Here is a 24,516-nt window from a genome sequence, read left to right as displayed (position 1 = left end):
GATAGTTATTTAACGAGTGGGACCACTAAAAAGTGCTAAACTTTGATGTAGCACTAACAGGCTACCAGATAAAGTTTTGGCTTTATAAGCGACTTGAGGAGTCTAATAAAACTATCAGTGTAACTTGGGTAATAGGGTGGCCAGTGAGTTTCTATTTTTAAATTCCCTGTTTTTCCCAGTTAACCCGATTAGATTTAATGATTTTTCCAGTTTCAAAATACATAAATAAATTTATTTCACAGATTTTTAAACCCTAAAAGTAGCAATTTTTGAAAAAAAAATTGAGCCTATTTCTACAGAGAACTGCAGTATTTGCAGAATTAAATAGAAAAGGATAAGAAATTATTCTAGTTATCATAACCTTAACTTTATCCTGCGAAATCTTGTCGAAAATTGTAAGCTTCTTTTCAGTTTTCCATATCAACTTTGCTTTTTATATGGGGAAATCCTTAGATTTAACATGTTTTGATATAATGCCATATAAAGCTTTTACTTCTCTCATACTGAATTTGACTATTGAGCTCTGAATGTAAAAATTTCTCCTATCTTTTCTTTCCATCTTATCAATTTTCAATGCTCATATTTTTTTCTCCAATTTCACCGAAATGTCGAAAATAAATTTAACAAAAATCAATTAAAACGGTTGTTAACTTATCTTAAAAAAATAACTCTGACTTCTGAATTCTGGAATTTTTGATATATTTGAAGAAAATCGGACTGAGTAACTGATGTATGAATCAAAACTTAAATCATCGTTTGGATTCTATATTCGAATTTTGATTTCAATTTTTGATGTTCAGCTCCGGAGTCACATATCAAGTTTGTTGTTCCCAAGTAAAATTTTTAATCCCTTAAGGTTTTATACGAAAATTGTACGGTTTTTAACGACCTTGAGGAAGTGTTAATAGCTGAGAAGCGTACTCTCTTCTTCTTCTTCTTCTTTTTTCTGATCGTTGATTATTTTAATCAACTAGGGAATGGAACCGGTAGCGATGACCATATACCCAGCAGCTCTGTTGGAGAGCGTACTTTTAGAAGATCATTATAAAAATTTTCTTCAGGACAGCTACAGAACCATTACACAACCATCTCGTAAGAATTAGAATATTCCGGTTTGGAAGACAGCTGTACAGCATTTACAAAACCATTTTATACAACCTTGATTCGTTCACTTGGAAACGTCAAGGCAATTTGGTCGAATAAAAAGCATATTCAGGAATAACATGACAGAGCTTTCAGCAGCGTTGCCACACTAACAGATTTATCTGTATATACTACAGATTTTTCAAACTTTTTTTATACCGATTTATAGCCACTCACAGTTGTCCACTATTTGCTCTTTCAGATTAGGCTCGAGTGCTGTTAGGTTTTGGACTGTTAATTGCTTTTGAATTTATGGATGTACTTAAACTTCTCACAATTCTCTCACAAATAAATTAAGTTAGCCTGTAAAAACCGAACTATCTAAATTCTAATCAGCTGTTTGTTTTAAAACAAAAACCGTCTAACCACCGTAAATACGAAAGCAATTCTCAAATGTCATTAGTTTATCGAAAATTGAGAAGAAAATAGTTTGATGCTACTCGGAGAATATTAACTAAAACTTGCAAGAACGATAAAAGATTTGTAGATGTTTTAGTAAACATAGAAGGAAATAAAAAAAAATACAAATTACTTTTGATGCAAAATTCATGTCCAATGTGTTATCAATTATATCCTAACCTTTTTAAGCATTCCGAATCGAAATGTGTAGTGGACATTTCAATATAGATTTTTTAACTTCTATAGATTTTTGTCTAAGGAAATACAATTTCATATGTGGTAACGCTGGCGGTCACAGCAAATCAAAATATCAACAATATTATCAATTTGTTTTCTTGGTTTAATTCGCTGCAAAATTAAAAAGGTAAATTCTCGTCGATTTTCGTTTAATTGCTGTAATATAATTATTTTTAACTTCCGTAGATATAACGGATATGACGATGAATGGAGTCCTGTCTAACCTGCGCTGAATAATTTGGCGATTATGTTCCGATCAAATCACTACCAATATCCGGATGCTCACCGTATGTCGTCACGGAAGAAAAGTTTTTTGGAACAAAACCGTGTTGGCTGTCGGAATTGTGGAATTGGCATAACGGAACATTTCCGTAACGATGGCAAACAAATCCGTCATGATGGATCTCCAGAAAGCAGAATCTATGCTAGATTGATCAATAATTGTTTAAAAATGATGATAGTTAGTGTGTTTTGAACTGAAAAAAGTGGTAAATAAATGAATAATCTTCGAAATGATGTTTTTTTTTAAGAATTACTGGATTTTAGATGACTTCTATAGGACGAACTGGTTTTGGGGAAAACGCCATTTTCCTAAAATAATTTAATTTTATATTCTCAACAAATACAACAAAATTAAACAATATTTTCCATAAAATGCTTGAAGTATCGCTATTTTCAGATCATATTGTATATAATACTAGCCGAGGTGAATTGAACAAGAAAATTTACACAAAAAGAGATGGACCGAAAAGTAAAAATTTATGATTCAACTCATCTATTTTGCAATATTAAAAGCGGAAGAGTTTTATTTGCCTGTTTTACTTTTCGTTAAATTTTGAAGCGCATAAGTTTCCAGTACTATGCTATTGATAATCACGTTTTGCCAGATACGCCGATCAAATATTTATGTTTGTTGATATTTTCCCGAGTATAACCATGTGCTTTTTGTTTGTCAATCAATCAAAATATTTTTTTCTTGTTCGATTCAATTTTAAAACCACTGTTCGGAAAATAATCATTCACGCAGAAAACTTTTCGCTCAAACTAAAACTTGACGAAACTCTATTGGGATCACCCCCTCATAAATATGAAAATTTTGATCAAACATTTATCAGCTCTTTTGAAAATGTCAGTCCGTTTTATTCGCACTTTTATGCGTTCCTTTACCTTCTTTGTACATTTGACAAAAAAAGATTTAAAAAAAAATAAAGGAGATTGTATAGATTTTTTTTACTTTTCTCGTAACAAATTGCGGCATTTTACAGCCATAAAAACTGTCATCTTTTCTAATCATGTTAAAAACTCTTGACTAATATAACACAACGATATTATCGCTTCTGATTTTTGAACTATCTATATCCATAAAAAAAATTCTGTCTGTCTGTCTGTTCCCTAAAGACAAGAAAACTACTAAACCGATTTACTTGAAAATGGCAGGTGGGTGATTCTGACGTCTGGGAAGGTTTGCCTATTATGGTTTGAGCCCCTCCCTCTCACTGGAAGGAAAAAGGAGTCCCTCAAATAAAAGACAAATGTGGTTGTTATCATACATAAACATACATACGTTAACACAAGTTTGGTGGTTCAACCAAAAAGCATACAATTGATTCAAAATGCTCGTTGGGGCTTTGCAATCTGTGTTTCAGAAAAGCTAACCGAAAAACTCTACTTATTGAGAAACTTATTGCTAGAAACAAACTCAAATCTTGTGTGGTGATTAAAAAATGAACATTTTTAGTCAAAATTTAATACTGATTTACTTTTCATTGTTCCAGCATGGATTCAACAAACGTTAATGACCCCCTCAAATACAGTTCAAATCAATAAATGTTCCCACCACATGTGGTAACCATCAGACATTAATCAGCAGAGCGTAAAAGTTCTTCAATGGAAAAAATGTCTTCAATGGGAACTATTCGAAAAAAATTGACGCGTTCCGCCTGGCGAAAAGAAAGAAAAATTAAAAGTTCTACCCTGATTTCTTCCACATAACCTTCCTTTCGCCACAAGCTAAAGTTTATTTTTGGAGTGCACCTCATGGAAGAACAATTAAAGCGGGAACTTGGGTCCCAGCCAAGAATGTTGATGAAATCGCACTTTCCGCACACGCGATAGGCATCAGTCTGGTTTCCGGAAGATGGAGAGAAAAAAGTTCTTTTCCCACCATTATTGTTGCACGTGAACTGGAACAATGAAGAACTTTTTTAACCATCAAGCTCTTCTGCCATTGTGATAAAAAAAATTCTGTAGCAAAATTAAAACAAACTTTTTTTTTGTTTTTTTAACACTGACTTAATTGTTATGGTTCGCTCTGTTTGGTTTTGAACAGATTGCAGAGAAGTTGATAAAATGTCATATTTTTCTAAAATTTCAAATAATTTTTTGAGTTCAAAATTTCGATTGAAAATCTCCTAGAAAAGTGTGATGTTTGTAATATTTTTAAAAGTTAATTTTTTTTTCAGGCATTGGCGCTCAACTGTTGAAGTTGGTTGCTCAGTGAATAATTTAGGCTCAACATTCCTTCATATTTCAGGCAATTTCAATAACTTCTCAATTTTTCTGCAGCATTGAAATAATCACGCTACTCCCTAAATTTAGCTTCAATTGTGGGACGGATTTTTTTTCTTGAAGTCAAAACAAAACTACCGACTAGCAACCATTCAATGAGACTGTTCTGTTGATTTTCTTTTTTGCTTGTGCAATTCACGCCATGGTCCCGTCTCTGGATGAGCTTCGAAAAAACTAACTGAGGAAATTTACAACTTAATGTCGGTTAATGACATCAACTCCCCCTTCGCAAGTTTCGGCCATTAGTTAGACCCGAGGGGAGTGAAATTCAGGTGTCCAGCAGGAAAGAAAAATTAAAGACAATTCATCCAGCCGAGATGCTTCATGTTGCGAAACAGTGCCCATCAAGGTTGAGAAAGTCATAAAAATAAATTATTCTTTGCCCGGGCTGCTTGCCAAACTTCCCGGATCGTTGGCCACTTTCGGTGTGGGTGAACTTTGGCAGAAATTTTTTGGCGATCGCTGTTCGTCCGGGTGCTTGACGGACTGCTGCTGTGATGAAATTGTGCGAACTAAGGTCAGGGTGATTTTGACCAAATTTAGGGGCCAACCGTGACTTACAGTTGGGAAAAATAAATCCCTATGCAGTGAGCGAAACAAGAATAGTATAACTCTGTATTTTTGCTTGTTACATTATGAATGATCATCAGTGCTGCCATCCACAACTTGAAACTAGAAGAGTGAATTACTGAAAAAATCGAAGTTTTTTAATTCCAGCTTGTTTTTTCTGATTCCAATTTCACCAAGAACGTTTGTTTCAGCATTTTATGTCATTTTAATGTTGAAAGTAAGCAGTTTCATATATTTTTCACATTATAGGATGTTCTTCTTCATAAAATACTTGATTGTGCTTAGCAAATTTAAGTCTTATGAATAAATTTTTATTATCTAGATAATTATAGGGCTCTGAACAGTTCATTATTGAGCTGAACACCTAATTTAATGTAATAATGTATTTTAAATGTTATGATGAATTGGTACAAATAAAGATATATTAAAAAAAATAAGCAGTTTCATAAAGAATCATAGCTCAGATGTCAAATTCGTGAGTGCGTAAGGGAAATTTCGGCGAAATTTTTTTTAATTGAAGGGAATGGAATAATTCAAAATACGAGAATATTCAGTTATCTATTCCAATAGTTTGTAGAAGCACTTTTATTTACTTGTAAATAGGTGACGGACTTATTTTGGACCGGATGCATATTTTGTATCACTTTGTAACTATTTTTCAATGTTTCTCTCATAAATCAAAATGATCATGAAAAAAATTAATAACTATAGTTAAAGCTCTTCCCAATCATTCTAATCAAATCTTAAGTTCTATATAAATAAGCTGAGCAGAGATAGATAACACTAGTTTACAAAATTTAAAAAAAATCGTGAACTTGATTAACTGACCAACATTTTTAATGTAAAATCGGGCGCTGAATCCGAAAATGAAATTCAAAAAAATCTCAGTAGAACCGTTTTTGAGTTATGCTCCAAATTTGAAATTTCGGAAAAATTAAAAAAGTTCTTGTACTTAGATTAAAATAACTCGGACGGCACAACAGTAATTTGAAATCCCTCTTTTGCATATTGAAGGTGAATAAATTTTCTATCGATCATCTGAACACTGATTTTACGTTTGACCAACAGTATTGTTGATATTAGTGACTTGATAAGAGTAAAAATTATAAAAAACGCATTTTTTTAGAGAAAATTTTGTTTCAACGAAAGTTTTAGATCCAATAGTAGCATCCAAAAAATCTGATTTTATTTTGCGCTTAAATGTCAATTCAAAACAAAGATTTCAAGTGGTTGTTTATCAAAATCGGTTGAATATTGAAGAAATTATGGCTACTTTACCATAACTGTAATTTTTGCAGTTTTTAATAATTTAACGAACCGCAGTACACTTATAATAGTATAGGAAGAATAACAGATGATAAATCTCACTCGCTCTAAGTCAAAATTATTTATTAGCTTACCAGAAGGTCACATGCCAAATTTCAGGAAAATCTGACCATAGGGAGGGGTTGCTTGAGTCTCAAACGTGAATAAAATTTTAAGGTTTTCTGCCCGTGAGGAACAAAAAATACTGGTTTTTCATCAATAACTTTTTCATCACTAGCCGATTGTTTTTTATGGTTAATTTTTTTAAAGCCTACGTTGAGACAAATATTTCACCCGAAGACTGCAACACAATTGGACTTGAAGTAAAAAAGTTATTGCAGTTCAAAGGCCGCAAATTTTGTCCAACACGCAATGAGTACTTTTTACGCATTGCGTTTTATACGAGAATTTTCAACCAAAATACAATCTTTGAACCGCAATAACTTTTCTGTTTCAAATCCAATCGAGTTACAGTCTTGGGGTGAAATATTTGTCTCAACTTAGGCTTTAAGAAAATCAACCATAAAAAACAATCAGCTAGTGATGAAAGAAGTTATTGATGAAAAACCAGTATTTTTCGTTCCTTCCGGGCAAAATACCTCAAAATTTTATTCACGTTTGAGACTCAATCAACCCCTCCCTATGGTCAGATCTTCCTGAAACTTGGCATGTGACCTTCTGGTATGCTAATAAATAATTTTGACTTAGAGCGAGTGAGATTTACCATCTGTTATTCTTCCTATACTATTATAAGTGTACTGTGGTTCGTTAAATTATGAAAAACTACAAAAAATACTATTATGGTAAAGTAGACATAATTTCTTCAAATTTCAACCGATTTTGATAAACAACCACTTGAAATCTTTGTTTTGAATTGACATTTAAGCGCAAAATAAAATCAGATTTTTCAAATGCTACCAGCGAGTCTAAAACTTTCGTTGAAACAAAATTTTCTCTAAAAAAATGCGTTTTTTAAAAATTTTTTTCTCATAAAGTCACTAATATCAACAACACTGTTGGTCAAACGTAAAAACAGTGTTCAGATGATCGATAGAAAATTTATTCACCTTCAATATGCAAAAGAGGGATTTCAAATTACTGTTATGCCGTCCGAGATATTTTAATCTAAGTACAAGAACTTTTTTAATTTTTCCGAAATTTCATATTTGGAGCATAACTCAAAAACGGTTCTACTGTGATTTTTTTTAATTTCATTTTCGGATTCAGCGCCCGATTTCACATTAGAAATGACCTTTAGTTTACTGAGTTCAAAAATGCTGTAAACTAGTGTAATTGTAAATAAAGTATTGATTTTTCACAGTTGAGCAATCCAGTCCATTTCAGGAGGACATGCCAGTATTGGAGACAACTTTCAAGAGGTTTTCTCAAAGCTGTGATAAATTTATCAACTACAAACATGTTCACAGTTATAATAAAATACATAAAAACCAGTTTGCAAGCTCTGAGAACAAAAAAAAAACATGTTTTATAAGCCATTTGATTCGGCATGGATATAGAATAATAGGTCCTACTTAATTCCTTAAGGACTCATTTTATACCATTCACAAAAAAAATTTGTCAAAGTATGAAACTTTCTTTTCTGGTGTACACGGATGTGCAGTACACGGTTCAAAAGATCTTGATGAGGCGAGAAAAAAACAATACGGTGCCAAAAATTAAAAATAAAGTTATGAATGAAAGAAGTTATTTAATTTGTCAAATCAGTACCAACTCGTCTTTCAAAATCACATTTGGTGGGGGGTGGGGGGTTGGTTAAGAAATTGAAAATTAGCTACAAATACCAACAATACCAAAAAAAAAGGCACGGTGTGTTAAGTAGCTGGGCTTAAAGAAAAAAAATACAGTAAGGCTAATTTTTGCATGGGCTGAAAGTGAAGCTTTTTTCCAGTTCATTTCCACCGAATGTTTTAATATTTGGTCAGTGACCCCCCATAAAAAATGTTTTTCTGGAATTTTCCTTTTTAATAGATTTAAAAAAATATATTTAGAGCGTTTCACAATTATAGTGCTGCTATTTTTTAAATTCTAACTTTCAATAATATTGATTGAACAACATTCTCATCATAATCCATAAAAATATTCAAAACTTTTTCTAACTAGTTACACAAAATACACAATTGAAACAAATTATATTGCTTTTGAAAATATCTCCTAATCTTAAAATTTAAAATCGGCTGGCAAATCTTGTGAGTAGTCTTGGAGGGTTTAATTTTCTGGAATCATAAAAATTATCTGTAATTTTCTGAATCTATATATGATTCCATTTGAATCCTTCTCTCTTTTGATTTTCTGACTGTAAAAAAATTGGTGATATTTTCAATAATCAAGATTAAATTTTAAAAAAAAACCTAATGCTTGATTGAAACCACTTTAACATTTTTTATGATAACGCTTATGCGATCTGGAGTTGAAACGTTTGTCAAAATTTAAGCTTTATGAAAACTAAAAACAATCAAATAGTAATTGAGTCAGCATTTCGCGATTATAAAGCATTAATTAAGCTTTTAAGTTGCTACTTCGTATCATTTTTCGAATTTTTCATGGACAAAAGCTAGTTATTCTAATTGAAAATTTAGATTTTCAGGCTTCCATGAAGATAACGTTTTAAAACACAACAATTTGAATTTGAAAAACTATGACAAATTTATTAAAAATTGTTAAAATTTTCTTGAAAGTTTGATTATAAAATTCGGTAAATTTATTTTAAAAAAACACAGTATAACTTGAGTAATTTTTTTGGAAATTATAATAAAACTAGCTGACCCGGTAAACTTCGTTTTACCTTCTTAAGTATAAATCGTAATAAATGTTTAATTTCATCTACACGTCCTTAACTGCATCGTGCTCGCGAAAAGATTCTTATGGAAATCGTAAAAAATAAAGTTGAATTTGTATTAGGACCACCTTCCATAAAAAGTGAGATCCTTCAAACTATTATACAAACCATCTCTGACCCAAAAAACCCTCGGATACCAAATTTCACTTCATTCCAACCGACCATACGTGATGTTGTAACAAATAAAACGCCTCCATTTTCATATATGAGGCCCTTGGAGCCAAAGGGGTATAAGTGCAAAAAAGTATATTTCGAGAAAACACGCTTTAAAGTTGTTGTGTTTGGCCATTTTTCATACATTTTTCGAAAATTTGTATTTTGCTCTCGAACGTAAAAGTATGTAAATAAAATTCGAAAAATCTGACAAAATCACCAAATATAGTTTGAAATATGAAGAAGCGTTTGGCATCATTAACTTTAAATCGACCATTTTGTCACTTATACCCCTTTGGCTCTGAGGGCCTCATATAAGATGTGAAGAAGAGATAACTTTGCATGGGGACTCCCCTTTCATAAAAAATTAGATTTTTGAAACTATTATACAAACTATCCCTGACCAAAAAAACCCTCGGATATAAGAAGATGTGAAGAAGAGATAACTTTGTATGGGAACCCCCCTTTCATAAAAAGTGAGATTCTTGAAACTATTATACAAACCATCTCTGGCCCCAAAAACCCTCGGATACCAAGTTTCACTTCATTCAGACCGCCCGTTCATACGTGATGTTATCACAAAGATAGCGCCTCCATTTTTATATATAAGAAGATGTGAAGAAGAGATAACTTTGTATGGGAACCCCCCCTTTCATAAAAAGTGAGATTCTTGAAACTATTATACAAACCATCTCTGACCCAAAAAACCCTCGGATACCAAATTTCACTTCATTCCGACCGACCATTCATACGTGATGTTGTTACAAAGAAAACGCCTCCATTTTCATATATAAGATGTGAAGAAGAGATAACTTTGTATGGGAACCCCCCCTTTCATAAAAAGTGAGATTCTTGAAACTATTATACAAACCATCTCTGACCCAAAAAACCCTCGGATACCAAATTTCACTTCATTCCGACCGACCATTCAAACGTGATGTTGTTACAAAGAAAACGCCTCCATTTTTATATATAAGATGTGAAGAGATAATTTTGTATGGGGACCCTTCTATCATCAAAAATGAAATTCTTGAAACTATTATACAAACCATCTCTGGCCCCAAAAACCCTCGGATACCAAGTTTCACTTCATTCCGACCGCCCGTTCATACGTGATGTTATCACAAAGATAGCGCCTCCATTTTTATATATAAGATATTAACTCAATTGATCGGCCTTGTCGGTAAAAGTCATGTTATTTTAGAAGGAACATTTCAAGATTATGAATATAAATTTGTTCCATTAGGAACAAATTTCTGCATGTGATGAAAAGTATTGTTCTCAAATTCTAATCCTTTATTTTTAAAATTAATTCTTTTTATTTATTTCAATCTGCCTAATTTTTTAACAGAATTCTGTTGATGATTCAAATAAACGAACTTATCGAAATCTGCAAGACGATTTAATTTTTGCTTTAAAATATCTCAAATGCAATTTAGTTAATACATCTTAAAAAGTTCGTTTAATATCTATTATTTTACAAAATTGGGAAAAGCGAACAAATGGAAAACTTTAATGAGTTTTCTTTCGCAAAAGTCTAAATGACTTACGGATGAACTTATTTAGATATATTTCTTAATGAAAACCAAATTCAAAGACAAGCTAGTGTTTTATTTTAAATTGTAAATTGAAATTATCAGTTAAAAACTAGTTTCAATTCGTAAATGTTATGTAATGTGCAGAATGCAGAATAAAATGTCTTAGGCCTGGAGTATTATAGGACTGAATACCGCTGGAGGCGAGAAAATTGAAGTAAAGTCCCGTTCCCGTGGTAAATTAATTCCTTGAACTGAAAAATTTTACTTTGAAAATATCTCCATGGGAGGGGAGGGGGGGAGGGGGGAGTTAAACCCCTAAAACCACCACCCCCGCCGTTCGCACGGCCTTGCTTCAGGAGATAAACAAATACAAAAAATTGACAAATTTGATGTCCCAGGGGTGAATTTGAAAATAAAATGCAACACTTTGTTTTGTGAGTACTTTTCAATGCATGGCCCGAAATTGATTAAGTTTTTAGTGAAGCTACTTAGTACCTCATGTAATGTGTAGGTGTACAAAATTTGGTGAAAATCTGTCTAGTGGTTTTTGAGATAGTGTCCAGCAGGATTGAGAAAAAATCCAGAAAGGCCATATTGGGAGTCTTGAAACAAATCAATCATTTGACAAAAGTTCACATGGTTAATCGTTTAAGAGAATCCTAAAGTGAGCTTTAATTTGAATAAAATTGAAGTTGATTGATTCCATGAAGATAAGGAATGTGAGAGGGTTTTTCAAGCTCAATCCAGAAATATCAATAGAAGAAGTGATAAAAGTGAATTTTTCTGACTGGTTCGCCAAGTTGACTTATAAACAGGCCTGACTTCATTTCTACAAGGTAAAAAAGCTGCCCACTGGTGAATAAACAAAATACGGTGGTCAAAACGTGCGCGAAATATTTGGACTGCTAGTGTGGAGATATTTTGACCATTTTTGTAATGGACAGCAAAGCGAACTGTTTAGCGGTCTCCTGGCTGGTTTCCAACAAGAAACTATTCGTTGACAAATCTCGCCTGTATTTTTATTTTTTTATTTTTTTTATTTTTTTTTTTTTGGATTATACAATTGTATGTAAAGCTTCTCACTTTCTTTTTTCAAACGTCCGTAAAAAAGTCATACCATAATTTCATATGCATCAGTTCTAAATTCATATTTTTCAGACAATAATTGCTGCTTTAATAGACACAAAATTAAAATAGTTTTAATTTTTAAAATCGTTTAGATGGTTTTGATTCGATCGGCAATATATGAATCTGGGTCACATCTAGGCGTCATTCATTACCATGTGCTGTACAAATGAGCTAGGAATCAAGAAGGAAAAAAACACATCTAGACTTCATATCGCCACCACGTGCATAGAAAGTATGCTTGGTTGAGAAATAGGCGCCAAAATATTCCCACTAACCAGTAAGCTTTGCAATGGCTACTATCTTCTCGCGACGTTGGTTCGCGACGCCTCGACCATGGAGACGAAAAACAAACCGCCCAAAGGAAAAAAATCATCTCGAAAAAAAAGGGTGCCATGACTTTAATTTGATTCAAAAAACTATAAATAAAATTATTACGGACAATTGATGTGACTTTGTGTTGTTTTAATTCGATTTAAACCGATTCGCATGCCAACAGAATATTCTAAAAATGATTTCATTTGAATCTTTTGGGCCATTTCGGAGGAGTAGTACTACAAACACCGTTACAAGAGAATTTTATATAATAGATAATTAATTTGTAAATAATTTTAATGGATTTTTTCAATATACTTCCAATGAGAATCATAGAGTAAATTTTTTTTATATTGTAGGTACTTCCTCGTAGAAAATATTTTTTTAAGCTTCTCTGCATGATTTAAATATGACCGCGTTTCAGCTTTTAATGTTGTTTTCTTGTTTGCTGCCAGACATGCTGAGAAAAGTTAGCGTCCAGTACCAGGGGACTCAAATGACCCACTTGTCAATTGATTGAATTAAAATGAACTTATTTATATTTTCCGATTATTTTGTATAAGAGCCCTCCCTCCCCTAAATGAGAGGATCTCAAAATTTCAGTGGAATAATTGTTTATTCGAAAAATCACTTCATGCAAAATCTCACATCATATCTGAGGAACAAAGAGATGAAATGTGATGAAAAGTTTTTCAAATTAAAATAACCCTTCCGCTCATTTTCAACATCGTTCATCTTGTTTTAATCTTCTATTCGTCAATAATCCTTAAATTCTTAAATATTCTTTCTCAAAAAAATACAACATTTGGGGCCCTTGGAGCCAAAGGGGTATAAGTGACAAAATGGAAAAAAATCGAGATAACCATCTAAAAAAAAATTTTTCACTGTCAAACATAATATGCAATTTTAATCATCATTTTATTTAATTTTTTCATATGTTTTGATATCGTTGAAAAAAACCTGCAAACTGTAAATAACTTTTTGTTCAGATCCAAAGGAGTATAAATACAGCACTTATACCTCTTTGTCACCAACCCAAATGTCGTTTCCAGTTAGAAGTGTTTTTTTTTTTCAACGGGACGAAAAATTTAGAGAAACGTAGAAATAATTAACATTTGAAAGGAAATCATGTTTGAAAATTTACCATCAACAGTTAATTATTTCATTGCATTTAGTGTTAATTCTAAATAGTCTACAAAATATTATCAAATTTTGTATTATTTTTATTCTAATTCCAATAAATGAATTCCAAATTCCTGATTTCTAGTCATAATTATATGGAGTTTGCCACAGATTTCGGACTCAATATGAATTTGTATGAGATGGTTGGGTTAACGTTGAAGCGCTATTCGTAAATGTATTATAAAACAAATAATAATAATGAGCGGAAGTCCATTTCTAATGTCTAATTTATCAGGAAAAGGCGCAGGAAACATGCAATGATGGAAAATTCATTGAGAAATACCTAAACATTGAGAAATACCTAAAACATTCAATCAACAACTTTAGCTTTCCTCAAATATTTACATTTTTCGAAATTGAGTTTACCTTTGAATCATCAGACTTTATTCCGTGGTTTGTTAGGTTGTTTACCTGAAAAAGGAAAAAAATTAATGAATACAATGCATTAGATTTGGTAAATTTTATAACAAAAGCTATGTGGTGATCATATAGCACTCTTTATCGATTTGGTAGTTTCAAAATAAATAAAAGAAAATAAATTCATGTAAGTTTTGATAAGAGGTAGGTATAGCAGCCTAAAAATACAAAACAAAGGTATGTATCAATGCTACAAAGCATCAAAAATCTACACAAATTATATTACGAGTAAACATACGTACTGAATTTTTTGAAATTCAATCGGTAAATTGATTTGAATTTATTGCAATTCAAGTCGTATATTTACGCCATAAAGTTATCTTGGAATAGTTCTTCGATGAAGACGGTAAGAGAAGTTTCAAAAATAAATGCTCATTCAAACATGATGATGAACCATCCCACTCGACATACCTATAAGTAAGTTATACTCAAATTGGCAAGCAGCCTGAAACCCAGACATCACCCAGCATCCTTCTCATCTTGGAAGATGGCGCCGCTCGCTGGTTGAATGGTTGCGTCGTTTGTTGAGAGTAGCGAATTAACATCACTCTACGCGTCAAAATTCCCTGCCCCCGACTTGCAAAACAAATCTCAACTGATCCATCCGGATGGCGTAGGTTGGATCATTAAAAAAAATATGTGAGGTCTTAATCAAAACAACCAGACAGACAGACGGATGCTGCTGGCTGTGCGATGCGTAGTTTGGATGCGGGAAGAGATGCATAACATTTTTTCTTACTTCGAATGAAGGTATATTTGATTTCGCATCACGAAATCTTCTTATGGCATGCGATGTGTGTGTTTTTGAGCGATGAAATATCGCTACCAAATTTCCCAATTGCACGTAACCGATATGTTGCTTTCATAGCGGGATCCGATTACCTTTATTATCTTTCATCTTCAATAGAAATAATGACTGCAATCAGGTGGAATTGATTTGACCAAACAAAAGATATTTATTTCAAAAAGATTGTTGAAATAGTTTTTTATATAAAAGCTCATAAAATATTTTGTTTTTCTTCCATTCAACCTCGTCTTATTTCAATCGAATATTGAAAACTATTTCAATATTGTCTCGTGACGATGTAGTCTAGCCTCAGAAATAAGAACGAGAATTTTGAATTTTTCTTTGACAGTAGAACCCCGGTAATCCGAAATAGTCGAAGGAAGGACCACCTCGGATAAGTGAAACCTCGGATTTCACGAACTACATTGAGCTCGGAACTCTGAGAAGCGGGGTTTTACTGAACTTGTCTCTTTTATATACTTGTGAATAAATAAATAAATCTTTTATTGAGTCTTTCTTAAGTCTTGAAATAGTTCACCAGATACTCCTACATCTTAGTATAATTTTTTTTGTATTCCACCGAGAGAAATATGTACCTATCTATTAAATTTAAAAAAGATGTTTAAACAAAAACTTTAATATAACGTAAAGATTTTTATTTTTTTTAAATGCCGGTAATCAAAACTTTTTAAGAGGTTTTTGAAGTTGTATAGTGTTGCATGTGACCCCAGTTGAAAGTTCATCGTGTTATATGAATTATTCTTAAAAATAAAATTCACCAATAAAATCAAATCATCTTATGTATTGAAAATTTACAAAAAAAAATATTACTTCGCTCATATTTTAATAAAATCTGTGTGAAAATCATTAACCAGAACGATTTTTTTAACATTCAATCCACGTAAGCTTCAAGTAGAATTTATCTTGCTATCCGAAATTCTATGTTTATACTTTTAACATAGCTTTCACGTGAATATTTGTTCATCGCTACAAGCAATGGCCATGAAATTCCATAAAACTTACCTTGTATTTTGTTTTATCGTAACGAAGCTTTGTTGCAATCGAGTTTAAAGTTCTTCTTGTAATGGTCTAATGTTTAAAAAAAAAATTGAAGGGCTGAGAAGGTAAAATTCTAAATAGATAAAATTAAAGTAAATAATACATGACGTTTAAGTATTTTTTAATCTAAAATTATTTCTAAAAAAAAAATCAGGTTTGAATAATTATAAAAAGGTACATTACAAAAAAAATCTACGGGAATTGTGTTTTTCAGAATCTTTGGAGCGATAGCTGCTGAGTAATATAAGGGCGAATTTTACCATCACAACTTCTTCTCGTTTTTTTGTTTCGATTGTAGTTGTTTTAACATCTTTATGCAAACTGCAAACTGAGCTACATCATAAGCCTCGAATTTTAGTTGACTGCAGAATATCATCCGTGCTAGGTAGCCTGGCAGCTCAAACGTGGAACTAAATAGCCAGTGCCATCAAAAAGACATAGAAATCAAGTTTCAGAAATTTAAGTGGAAACGGATTTTATAAACGCTGCCCAGATAAAGAACGCCCTTGCTATCAAAATTTTAAAATTTTATTTTCATTTTTTACACAAGGAATATCAACTCATAGTGTTCAGATTAATTGTAGTAATTTTGATACTTTTACGACTGGTGAAAAATTTTTTTCAAAAAATTTAATGTGTTCTTCACACTTAAGCCTTGTTTTAGTCAAAGTCATTTTTCGCCCGGACAATATAAAGAACGCACACTTACTAACCTTACCTAATGGCATAGATATATATGCTTAGAAAATTGATTCGTCTTCTTAATAGTTTTAAACCATCGTATTCCCTGTAAAATCCGTCAGAACTAAGGATTTTATCATTCGTTTATCAATTTTAGGGCGCGGTTGAATCCGATAAGATGGTAAAAAGCAAGTTTCCTTAAATATTCGTAAACTTTAACCCAAACATCAACATGCAGGATTTTTTCGAAGCAGAATTGCTTGAAAATACTTTGAAAATGAGATGGATGAAAGTTCTTTTGCTTCTTAGAATATTTGTGCCGATTTATTTTAAAAATGCTGATTGGGTGCATGAACGTGTTTTGGTTATTCTTTATCTGAAAGTTTTTTTTACAAGAATCTGTCCATACTCGTGCTCGTTTTTCGAGGCCTAAGAGCTCAAATTTAATGCTGGTGGCTTCAGTTGGCCTATTTTTATAATTCTTTGTACTTGTTAATGTATTTTGAGTCAGTTTGAGGTGCTTCTAATATGAACAACAGCCAAAATTGTATGCTGAATGCAAAGTATTCAAGTCTGTCGACATATCGAACCTATGATCTCCGATAACCAAATCCATTCTACTACTAAAATTTGAGTTACCTTTTGTTCATAAAACGTTCAAAAATGTTATATTAAATATTTTTTTCGATTCATAGAGATGCTAGAATCATAGGATACACTAGTAATCAAACCTTTAATTCTGATGGGTTTTTTAGGGAATTAAATCCTTTTAAACTTTTAAGGGGACGGAAAATTTTTCTATGCAGTAAAAACGATTTGATAAGATTATTAAGAGTGCGTACCTACTATATTTTGTCTTAGCATGAAATGACAATGACTACAACAACGCTTAAGTGTGAAGAACACATTTAATTTTTGGCACAATTTTCTTACCAGGCGTTAGAATATCAAAAATACTACAATTCGTCAAAATATTATGTATGTATGTATGTAACGTGTATGTGAATGTCTTACTTGGTAGAAAGAATCAATCATTTTCGCAGCCGTTCAATAATTCATAACATTATACAAATATTATTAATTTAACCCAGGTATTCAAAACTCGTGTATATAGGGCTAAGTGGGGTAATTATGAACAAAAGCTAATTCCGAACAAACGCCGTAAGGGCCATTAGGGTCATAGTAGGGTCTCGAAACTGATTAAATGTGATAGTCTGTCATTCTATTGATAAGTTACAGTTATAACTTGCAAACCTAACTGTATAAATTTTGTAGTTACAGTTATTAACAAAATTTATGTCTCTGAGAAACGAAATTCGTTTTGAGACGTGTCTTATCAAATGACTCCCTCGCCAATGTGAATGGAGATAGGAACATGTTGTTTTTGAAAGTTTTATGTTTGGTAATTGATGCTCCATGTGGTGTGATATGATTTTATGATGAAAAAATTCCCCCCCCACGCACAAAGAATTGCTCATTTTTACCCCATTCTTTTCAAAATGCGGGGTTATTATGAACACGTGTTTTCTCAGCATTGGTTTATGATTTAAATTTACTTTGTACCGTCAAAATCATGATAACCACCCAAATCTTGAAAATAAGCCCAAAACATTACTTTATATCTTTTTAGAATTGTGGATCTGTGATTATACACAAAAACTTCCGAATTGTCCTGATTTTTAAAAATTTGTTTTCAAAATGTACTGAAGTGTTAAAATGTTTTCTCTTCAATAAGCTTCGAAAACGATTTTTTTTCACTCCTCGATAAAATGCGTGCTTCTTCAAAATGGCAACGTGCGTGCTCTTCACTTTGAAAATGGCAACGAGTGAAAAAATATCTCAATGTCAACTTTTTTAACCTTTTTATATTTTTTACATGAGAACTACCATCATGATTGCAGTTTTTCCAAAAATTCATTCAAAAGCAACAATATTAAATTATTAATTAAGTAACCATATAAAATGGTTAATGAAAATGAGCGTGTGAAGAAATTGATATGGTGTGCTTCGTTCTCCCACACGCGCCCCTTCGTCGTTTTGTCCTTCACAGAGCAACCTGAAGTATCAATCACTTTCGTACCATGCAATGTGGGCACGACGTACTCATCAACGACTTCATTAATTTAGGGGTCGTACCCCTTGGTGAAAACCATTTTTATGTTTAATAAATCGGAACTTTGGTTCCGAAATTTTTGAAATGGTTCGGTTTCAAACTGAACCATTAAAATGAAAAAACTTAACCCTGAGCCGGGAAATTTTGAACTGTCGTCTTCCTCCCACACGGTTTCTGTCACGATGACATCAAACCTGAGTGGGAGTGAAGCCTGTCTGTTCTCCCTTCCACACATCGACAGATCCATACTTTTAGATAGCATGCGCGTAACTATGACGTCACGTATAATTTGACGTCATAGACACGATAATCTTGATTTTAGTGATTGCTGGTTGTGGCTAGCAAGCCAAATTGACACGTTTTTTGGAGTGATGATTTGATGATAATTACTATGAAAATTTATTTTTCAAACTATTTTGTTTTTTTTTCTTTCTTTTATACATTGAAGAGGGAAAAAAATCTAATTTTTTAAGACAAAAATCATTTTTATTGTACTTCCCAGTTTCGCAAAAACGTCGTGACAAAGTTTACAAAAAATCACACCAGCACACACAAATACACTGACATCGTCTGAACTCGACGAGCTGATTCGATAGGTACCTATAAAGGTATATCTAAGACCCATAATTAATGATCTCCCAAATCGACCGATAACTATACCTTTCTGAAAGAAAGGCAAAAAACATTTTGATTATTACGTGTCACTGAAACTGCAACCTTTAAAATAAATCAAAATGTAATTAACAATACCTGGAATTTTAAATTTTTTCCTTAAAAGTTAACGAAGTTTCATTTATTATTACAGCAAATGTCCTGTAAAAAAGTTGTACACTTGGTTTTGAGAAAAACTTTTGAATGCATGGATGAAAACTGAAGAAATTTTCAGTGAAGCTACCTGGTTATGTAACAATTACACAATCCATAATATCAACCCAAATTTAGGCTTTTTTCATTGCTTTTTTTCTGAAGCTTGACTTTTATAATTATTTAAAACCTTTAGTTTGATCGAAGTTATGACAATTTTAGCACATTGTCCTCCTTCAAAACAAAAACAACATATTTAACTTTTAATCAGTACACCTCTGTTTTCTATTAAATGCTTCATTTCAGATCCAACAAAAACATAGCTTCAACTTTGTAGGGATCTATGGAAGTGTTATTCAGGGGAAAAGGTCGCATTTGGAGGCAATCTTCTTTGTATATTTAGCCATTCATTGTGTCAATCGATATGAGACACTGACTGATTTGCAGCTTTAACAGATCGTCTGCCACCTCAAGTGCTTGACATCAAATTTTCCAGTTTATCTCTTTTTTCATCTCCGGAACATTCAGGCGAGACCAGTCAACGAAAAGTTTCAGACTTAAAACCTGCCAAGTGCCCGCTAAAAAGTTCGATTGGATGTCCTTTACGTAATTTTTAAAAATATCTCCCCGCTAGCTGCTTCAATATTTTGCGCACGATTTGACCACCGTGTTTTGTTTATTTCTATGGCGAGCAGCTTTTTTTTATTTGCAGAAATAAAGTCAGGCGTTTTTATTACTCAGCTAGATGAACTAGTAAAAATTAAAAAAAAAATGTCACTTCCAAAATCGGAATTTTTATTCGCTCTTGATAAACCTATCAAATTCCATACCATCATGGAATCAATAATCTTCACTTCATGAATAGTGAAAATTAGAATGAATTAGCACGCTTTTAGATCCTCCAGGACTCCTTAAACGATTTATATACTATATGAATTTTAGTCGAAAAGTTGATTTCCAGCTGTGTTTGAGTCTTTCTCGTTAATCTGCCCAAAAAACTTATTCAATGACTTTCTGTATTTGACGATATTTCAAAAACCACTTGACAGAACTTCGCAAAAATATGCACATGTAAATAAATAGGAAACTTTACTGAAAATTTCTTCAGTTTCATTCATGCATGCAGAAGTTTTTAACAAAAAAAGTGTTGCATTTTTTTTTCGACTACACTGTTTAATATGATTGTTTTTCAATAAATTTTGAAATTTGCATCTTGCATTCTCATGGGAAATAAACATTTTCTTGATAGACTCATCTTTAGCAGGGACAATAAACTTTCTGATTTACTTAACTTATATATCAGAAATGAAATAGATGCAATCGATGACGAAATAATCATTCTGCAAAAATGGAAAGTGTTTCGCACTTATCTTATTCAAGTATCCGCACGGTTACGACCAATCACATCATCGCCAGAATCATTAAACAATGAGATTATTGTCTATAAACACAAACACACATTCACTTAGTATTATCTTCATCTTTCCAAGAGATGTTTCGTTCGACAGAAGGTAGGTAACAATCTGGATTCAATGGCCGCCCGCCGAATTCCACCTCCAGATGACTTCAGAAGGAATGAAGTGCGTTGCGATTGTTACAATTGTTGATTGTTTGTTTGGCTTTCATCACTCACACAATTTTTTTTTGTGAAGTGAACTTTGTTGCTGCTATCATCTGCTCGCATCTAGCCTGAGCTAGGCGGCTAAAGTATTTGTTTTTATTAGTTTTTTCTTGTTGTTTTACGACCCTCCAAATAAAGCTTTCGTCGGCTGCTCGAAGTGTGATTGACACCGGCTCTCGAGTGCATTTCTTGCCAAAGGTTAAGTCGGGTCTTATGGAAATTCGGTTCATATGAAGTACGTTCGTACCTACATACAAGTTGTACCGTAGACATTTCTCGAGCTTTGACGGTTTGAGTTGAAAAACGCATATGAGAACAAGAAGAAAACACGCCGCTGTTAAAATATCACATAATAAAATGCCAAAGTCGAAATAAAAACATTAAAGTGCGCACCCATGTTGATGCAGGCGGTGATGATGATTGCGAAAAACCTAACCTCACCTATGACGCTGGCTTCACACATGAAAAATTTTCCCATTTAATCGTTATGTAAATTGTTGAGGGGGGCTACCAAAGGAAAATAAAAGTTAGCTTCCAAAAACTATTTAGCCCTCAATCGGAATGAGGAACTTCTAGGGCCAATCGAATAGGTGAAAAAGAGTTTGCTGAAGAATAAGAAAAAAAACAACGTTGAAGAAAATTCATCGAGATGTAACAATGAAGTTCCGCACTTTTTAGCCGATGATGATCACTAGAAGAGAAGGAAAGAAAAGTAATCAAAGTTTTGGGAGAGAGGAAAACATTCGAAACAACAACCTAACGCATTTGGTGATGATACAGAAAAAATCGAATGCAATATATGTAAGAAGTGATTTTTTTCTATTGCTATTTGTGGAAAACTGAAGCAGCACCATTTCCAGCTCCAATCAAGTTGAAAATGTGGAATCTTTGAGGTAGGTAGCAGCTTTGAAAACATACACCCGCTAGTTGGAAATGTTTTTGGGGGTGGAAGTGTTTTTTTTCGTTTTTGACAGCTCGAATGATATCATAAAAGTTTAATTAGCAGCATTGCGCAACTGTGAAAATGAATGATTCAATCGGCCAAAATGTCAATTAATTTAATTGGACGTTTGAATGATTGGAACCATTTTCGGTAAAGTAAATATTATTATTTCGAAGACGCTTATCAAATGAATGAGAAACGAATGTTATCAGATGTCAGAGTAAGATGAAATAACTGTTTTAATATAGAAATTTATAAACAATTTCAAAACTAAAGGTAAAAATAACAACATTCAGAGAATAAATTGAATATATTTTGAAGCATAATAATTTACAACTTCGATTGTAAAATTAACAATTTACAAAAAAAATGCCCCAGAGAAAGATAAGCAATATGGAAGCTGTAATTTTTATGATTGAAAGCCAATTTGGAAATTTAAAAAAATAACAACTTCGAACGAGAAATCTGAAGAAGAAAATATCAGAATATTGAAGGAACAATTTTGAAATGGAAATAGAACGGAAAAAATTCCGCAAGATTTCAACGTTAAAATTTGAAATAATTGAATTTTGAGCTAAATTAACTTTAAAAACTGATGAACAAACAAAGTCACATGAAAAACAAACATTGTAATTGATTTCTTACCATCTGCTCAGTCAAAAATTCAGAATTTTCCTGAAAATACAGTTTAAAAAAAAAATCCTTCAGAATAAATGAATTTCACAATTTTATAACTCTTTCTGAAATCACAGAAGAACGATTCAAATCGATTAAATAAAAAAAAATATTTATTTTTTAAGAAATTAGTTAAAGACTGCAATATGTATCGATTCATGATTTGAAGCTATCAAAGATTCCTTTTGATTTAAAATTGCTTCAATTACGTTACAAATTCTGTTTTACACAGAATGGGGAAAAAATAAAAAAAAAGTTATGAAACATTCTTCTCATTATCTCTAATTTATCTCTTATATTGTATAGTTTTTTTTTCTTTTTCAAAAGGGTACCGTAATCCAGGGTAAGATTGATCACTTTATTCAATAATTCTCGATTATTTTTTCTGTTAAAGGGAACGTGGCATGTTTTATATTTTTGAAACCAGGAATGGATTCCTTTGAACGTAAAACATAGTTGAGGAAATTTATTAGACTATTTTAAATTTGTTTTCGTCTCTGTTCAGAATTTGATGCATAAGGGAAATATTGATCAGTCTCTAATTTGACGGTTTTAATGAGATTCTTGATCATAAAGGATACAAAACACCTTCATAATGTTTACTTATGCTAGTTTATCAATTCTATCTTGTTTTTTTTAATGTTTTCTTTAAAAAATATATAATCGAAAAATGAAAAATCGTGCTGCATACATTTAGGGGCAAATATTATATCAATTGCTAAATAGTTTTACCTTCAAGATACAAATCAAATTTTATCTTCACACATTCCCCTATGCCCTCCCATTATTTCGATTTCCATTTTTTCTTCAAGTTAACCATTTGATAGGGTTCTTATCCATTTGTCCAATACGGGCTTACACTTGAAAAGTGTCCTTACTTTTTAAATATCAATAATTTATCATTAAATGCCTTTAAAAATAGCACTATAACTATACATATACAAAGAAAAAAAAGTAGCTCTTTCACATTCAACAACCCGTTTGCTTCTAAATGCTTTAAAGTTAATTGTTCACAGCTCGGAAAAATGAGAACTTTGTTTCCATGCTATCAATATAAAGTTCAAAAGCCAAAAGAAGATTTTTTTTAGCGAAACATTTATTTTTCGCAAAAATCATAATTAATTTATTTTTGCTCGCAGTTTAACAATTTAAATTTGATAAATTAAAGCTTGCAAATAAACAAATAAATTAGTAAGGTAGTTATAATTTGTTGAATGAAATAAAAAATTCAGATCAAAAAAACATATCATCTGCGAATACAAACTTATTGAATTTTTCTCCTTTATCAGCTGTCAATTCACAACGTTAACTTCTTAAATAAAATTGTATAATAAAGCAATAAAAAATTATATTTTTATCTCATAACTGAATTTTAAAAAAATCTAAAAAAAAACTGAATTGAAAATTTGAACTTTAAGTTTTATGCACAAAACTACATTTTAGAGCATTGAAAAACTTCGGATATTGTGTTTTTTTGTTCATGTCATTTAAGCAATTCGAATTTCAAACAAGCTTGGAATATTTTAACTTCATTTTCAAACTTCCAAGAACAAGAACTTTTTCATATCCATGAAAATTCAACTATGATAATGATAATAGATGCTCATTCAAAACTCAGATTGATGAATTTTCAAACCATGATTTTGAATTTCAAATACCGGATTCTTTTAAGATATTTCAGTTGAATTTGGAACAACTTTACCGAATTTATAAAATTGGAAAATAGGAGTTAAGATGATGAAAAACCTGATGACTATTTAATAAAATGGATAAAATTTTAAAGGATTGAATACAAAGAGAGTAAATAAATGTTTAGTATCGAATTCAGAGAGCTTGTTTCTGAATTGATAGTGCTGGATTCTGATTTCAATTTTCAAGTTCTGGACTAGGGTGATTCGCCGATCGTTGTCCCCTTACCCATTATTGCACGAAATGACTTGAGATGTCAATATTTTAGCCGTTTTTCAACTTTTTCAATAAATAATACTGAATCATGTAAATTCGAATGTTTACAGATGAAATTA

At 32.0% G+C, this 24,516-nt stretch overlaps 1 protein-coding gene across 5 annotated transcripts in view; it reads right to left on the bottom strand.

Annotated features, from left to right (window-relative positions):
• LOC129746608 (uncharacterized) overlaps nucleotides 1–24,516 on the bottom strand; it is a 372,164-nt gene that overhangs the window by 182,700 nt on the left and 164,948 nt on the right. Inside the window, exon 1 of one of the 5 annotated variants that reach the window (XM_055740350.1) lies at nucleotides 13,759–13,794. The exons of the other annotated variants lie outside the window; for them this stretch is intronic. Within the exon in view, the coding sequence (XP_055596325.1) occupies nucleotides 13,759–13,769 (11 nt within the window). The 5' untranslated portion in view covers nucleotides 13,770–13,794. Of the gene's footprint in view, nucleotides 1–13,758; nucleotides 13,795–24,516 lie in introns of those variants that run through there. 5 annotated transcript variants of the gene reach the window in all.

This window comes from Uranotaenia lowii, chromosome 2 (assembly GCF_029784155.1).
Source record: "Uranotaenia lowii strain MFRU-FL chromosome 2, ASM2978415v1, whole genome shotgun sequence".
In the NCBI taxonomy this organism is placed as follows: domain Eukaryota; kingdom Metazoa; phylum Arthropoda; class Insecta; order Diptera; family Culicidae; genus Uranotaenia; species Uranotaenia lowii.
This window is presented reverse-complemented; position numbering and strand designations above follow the sequence as displayed.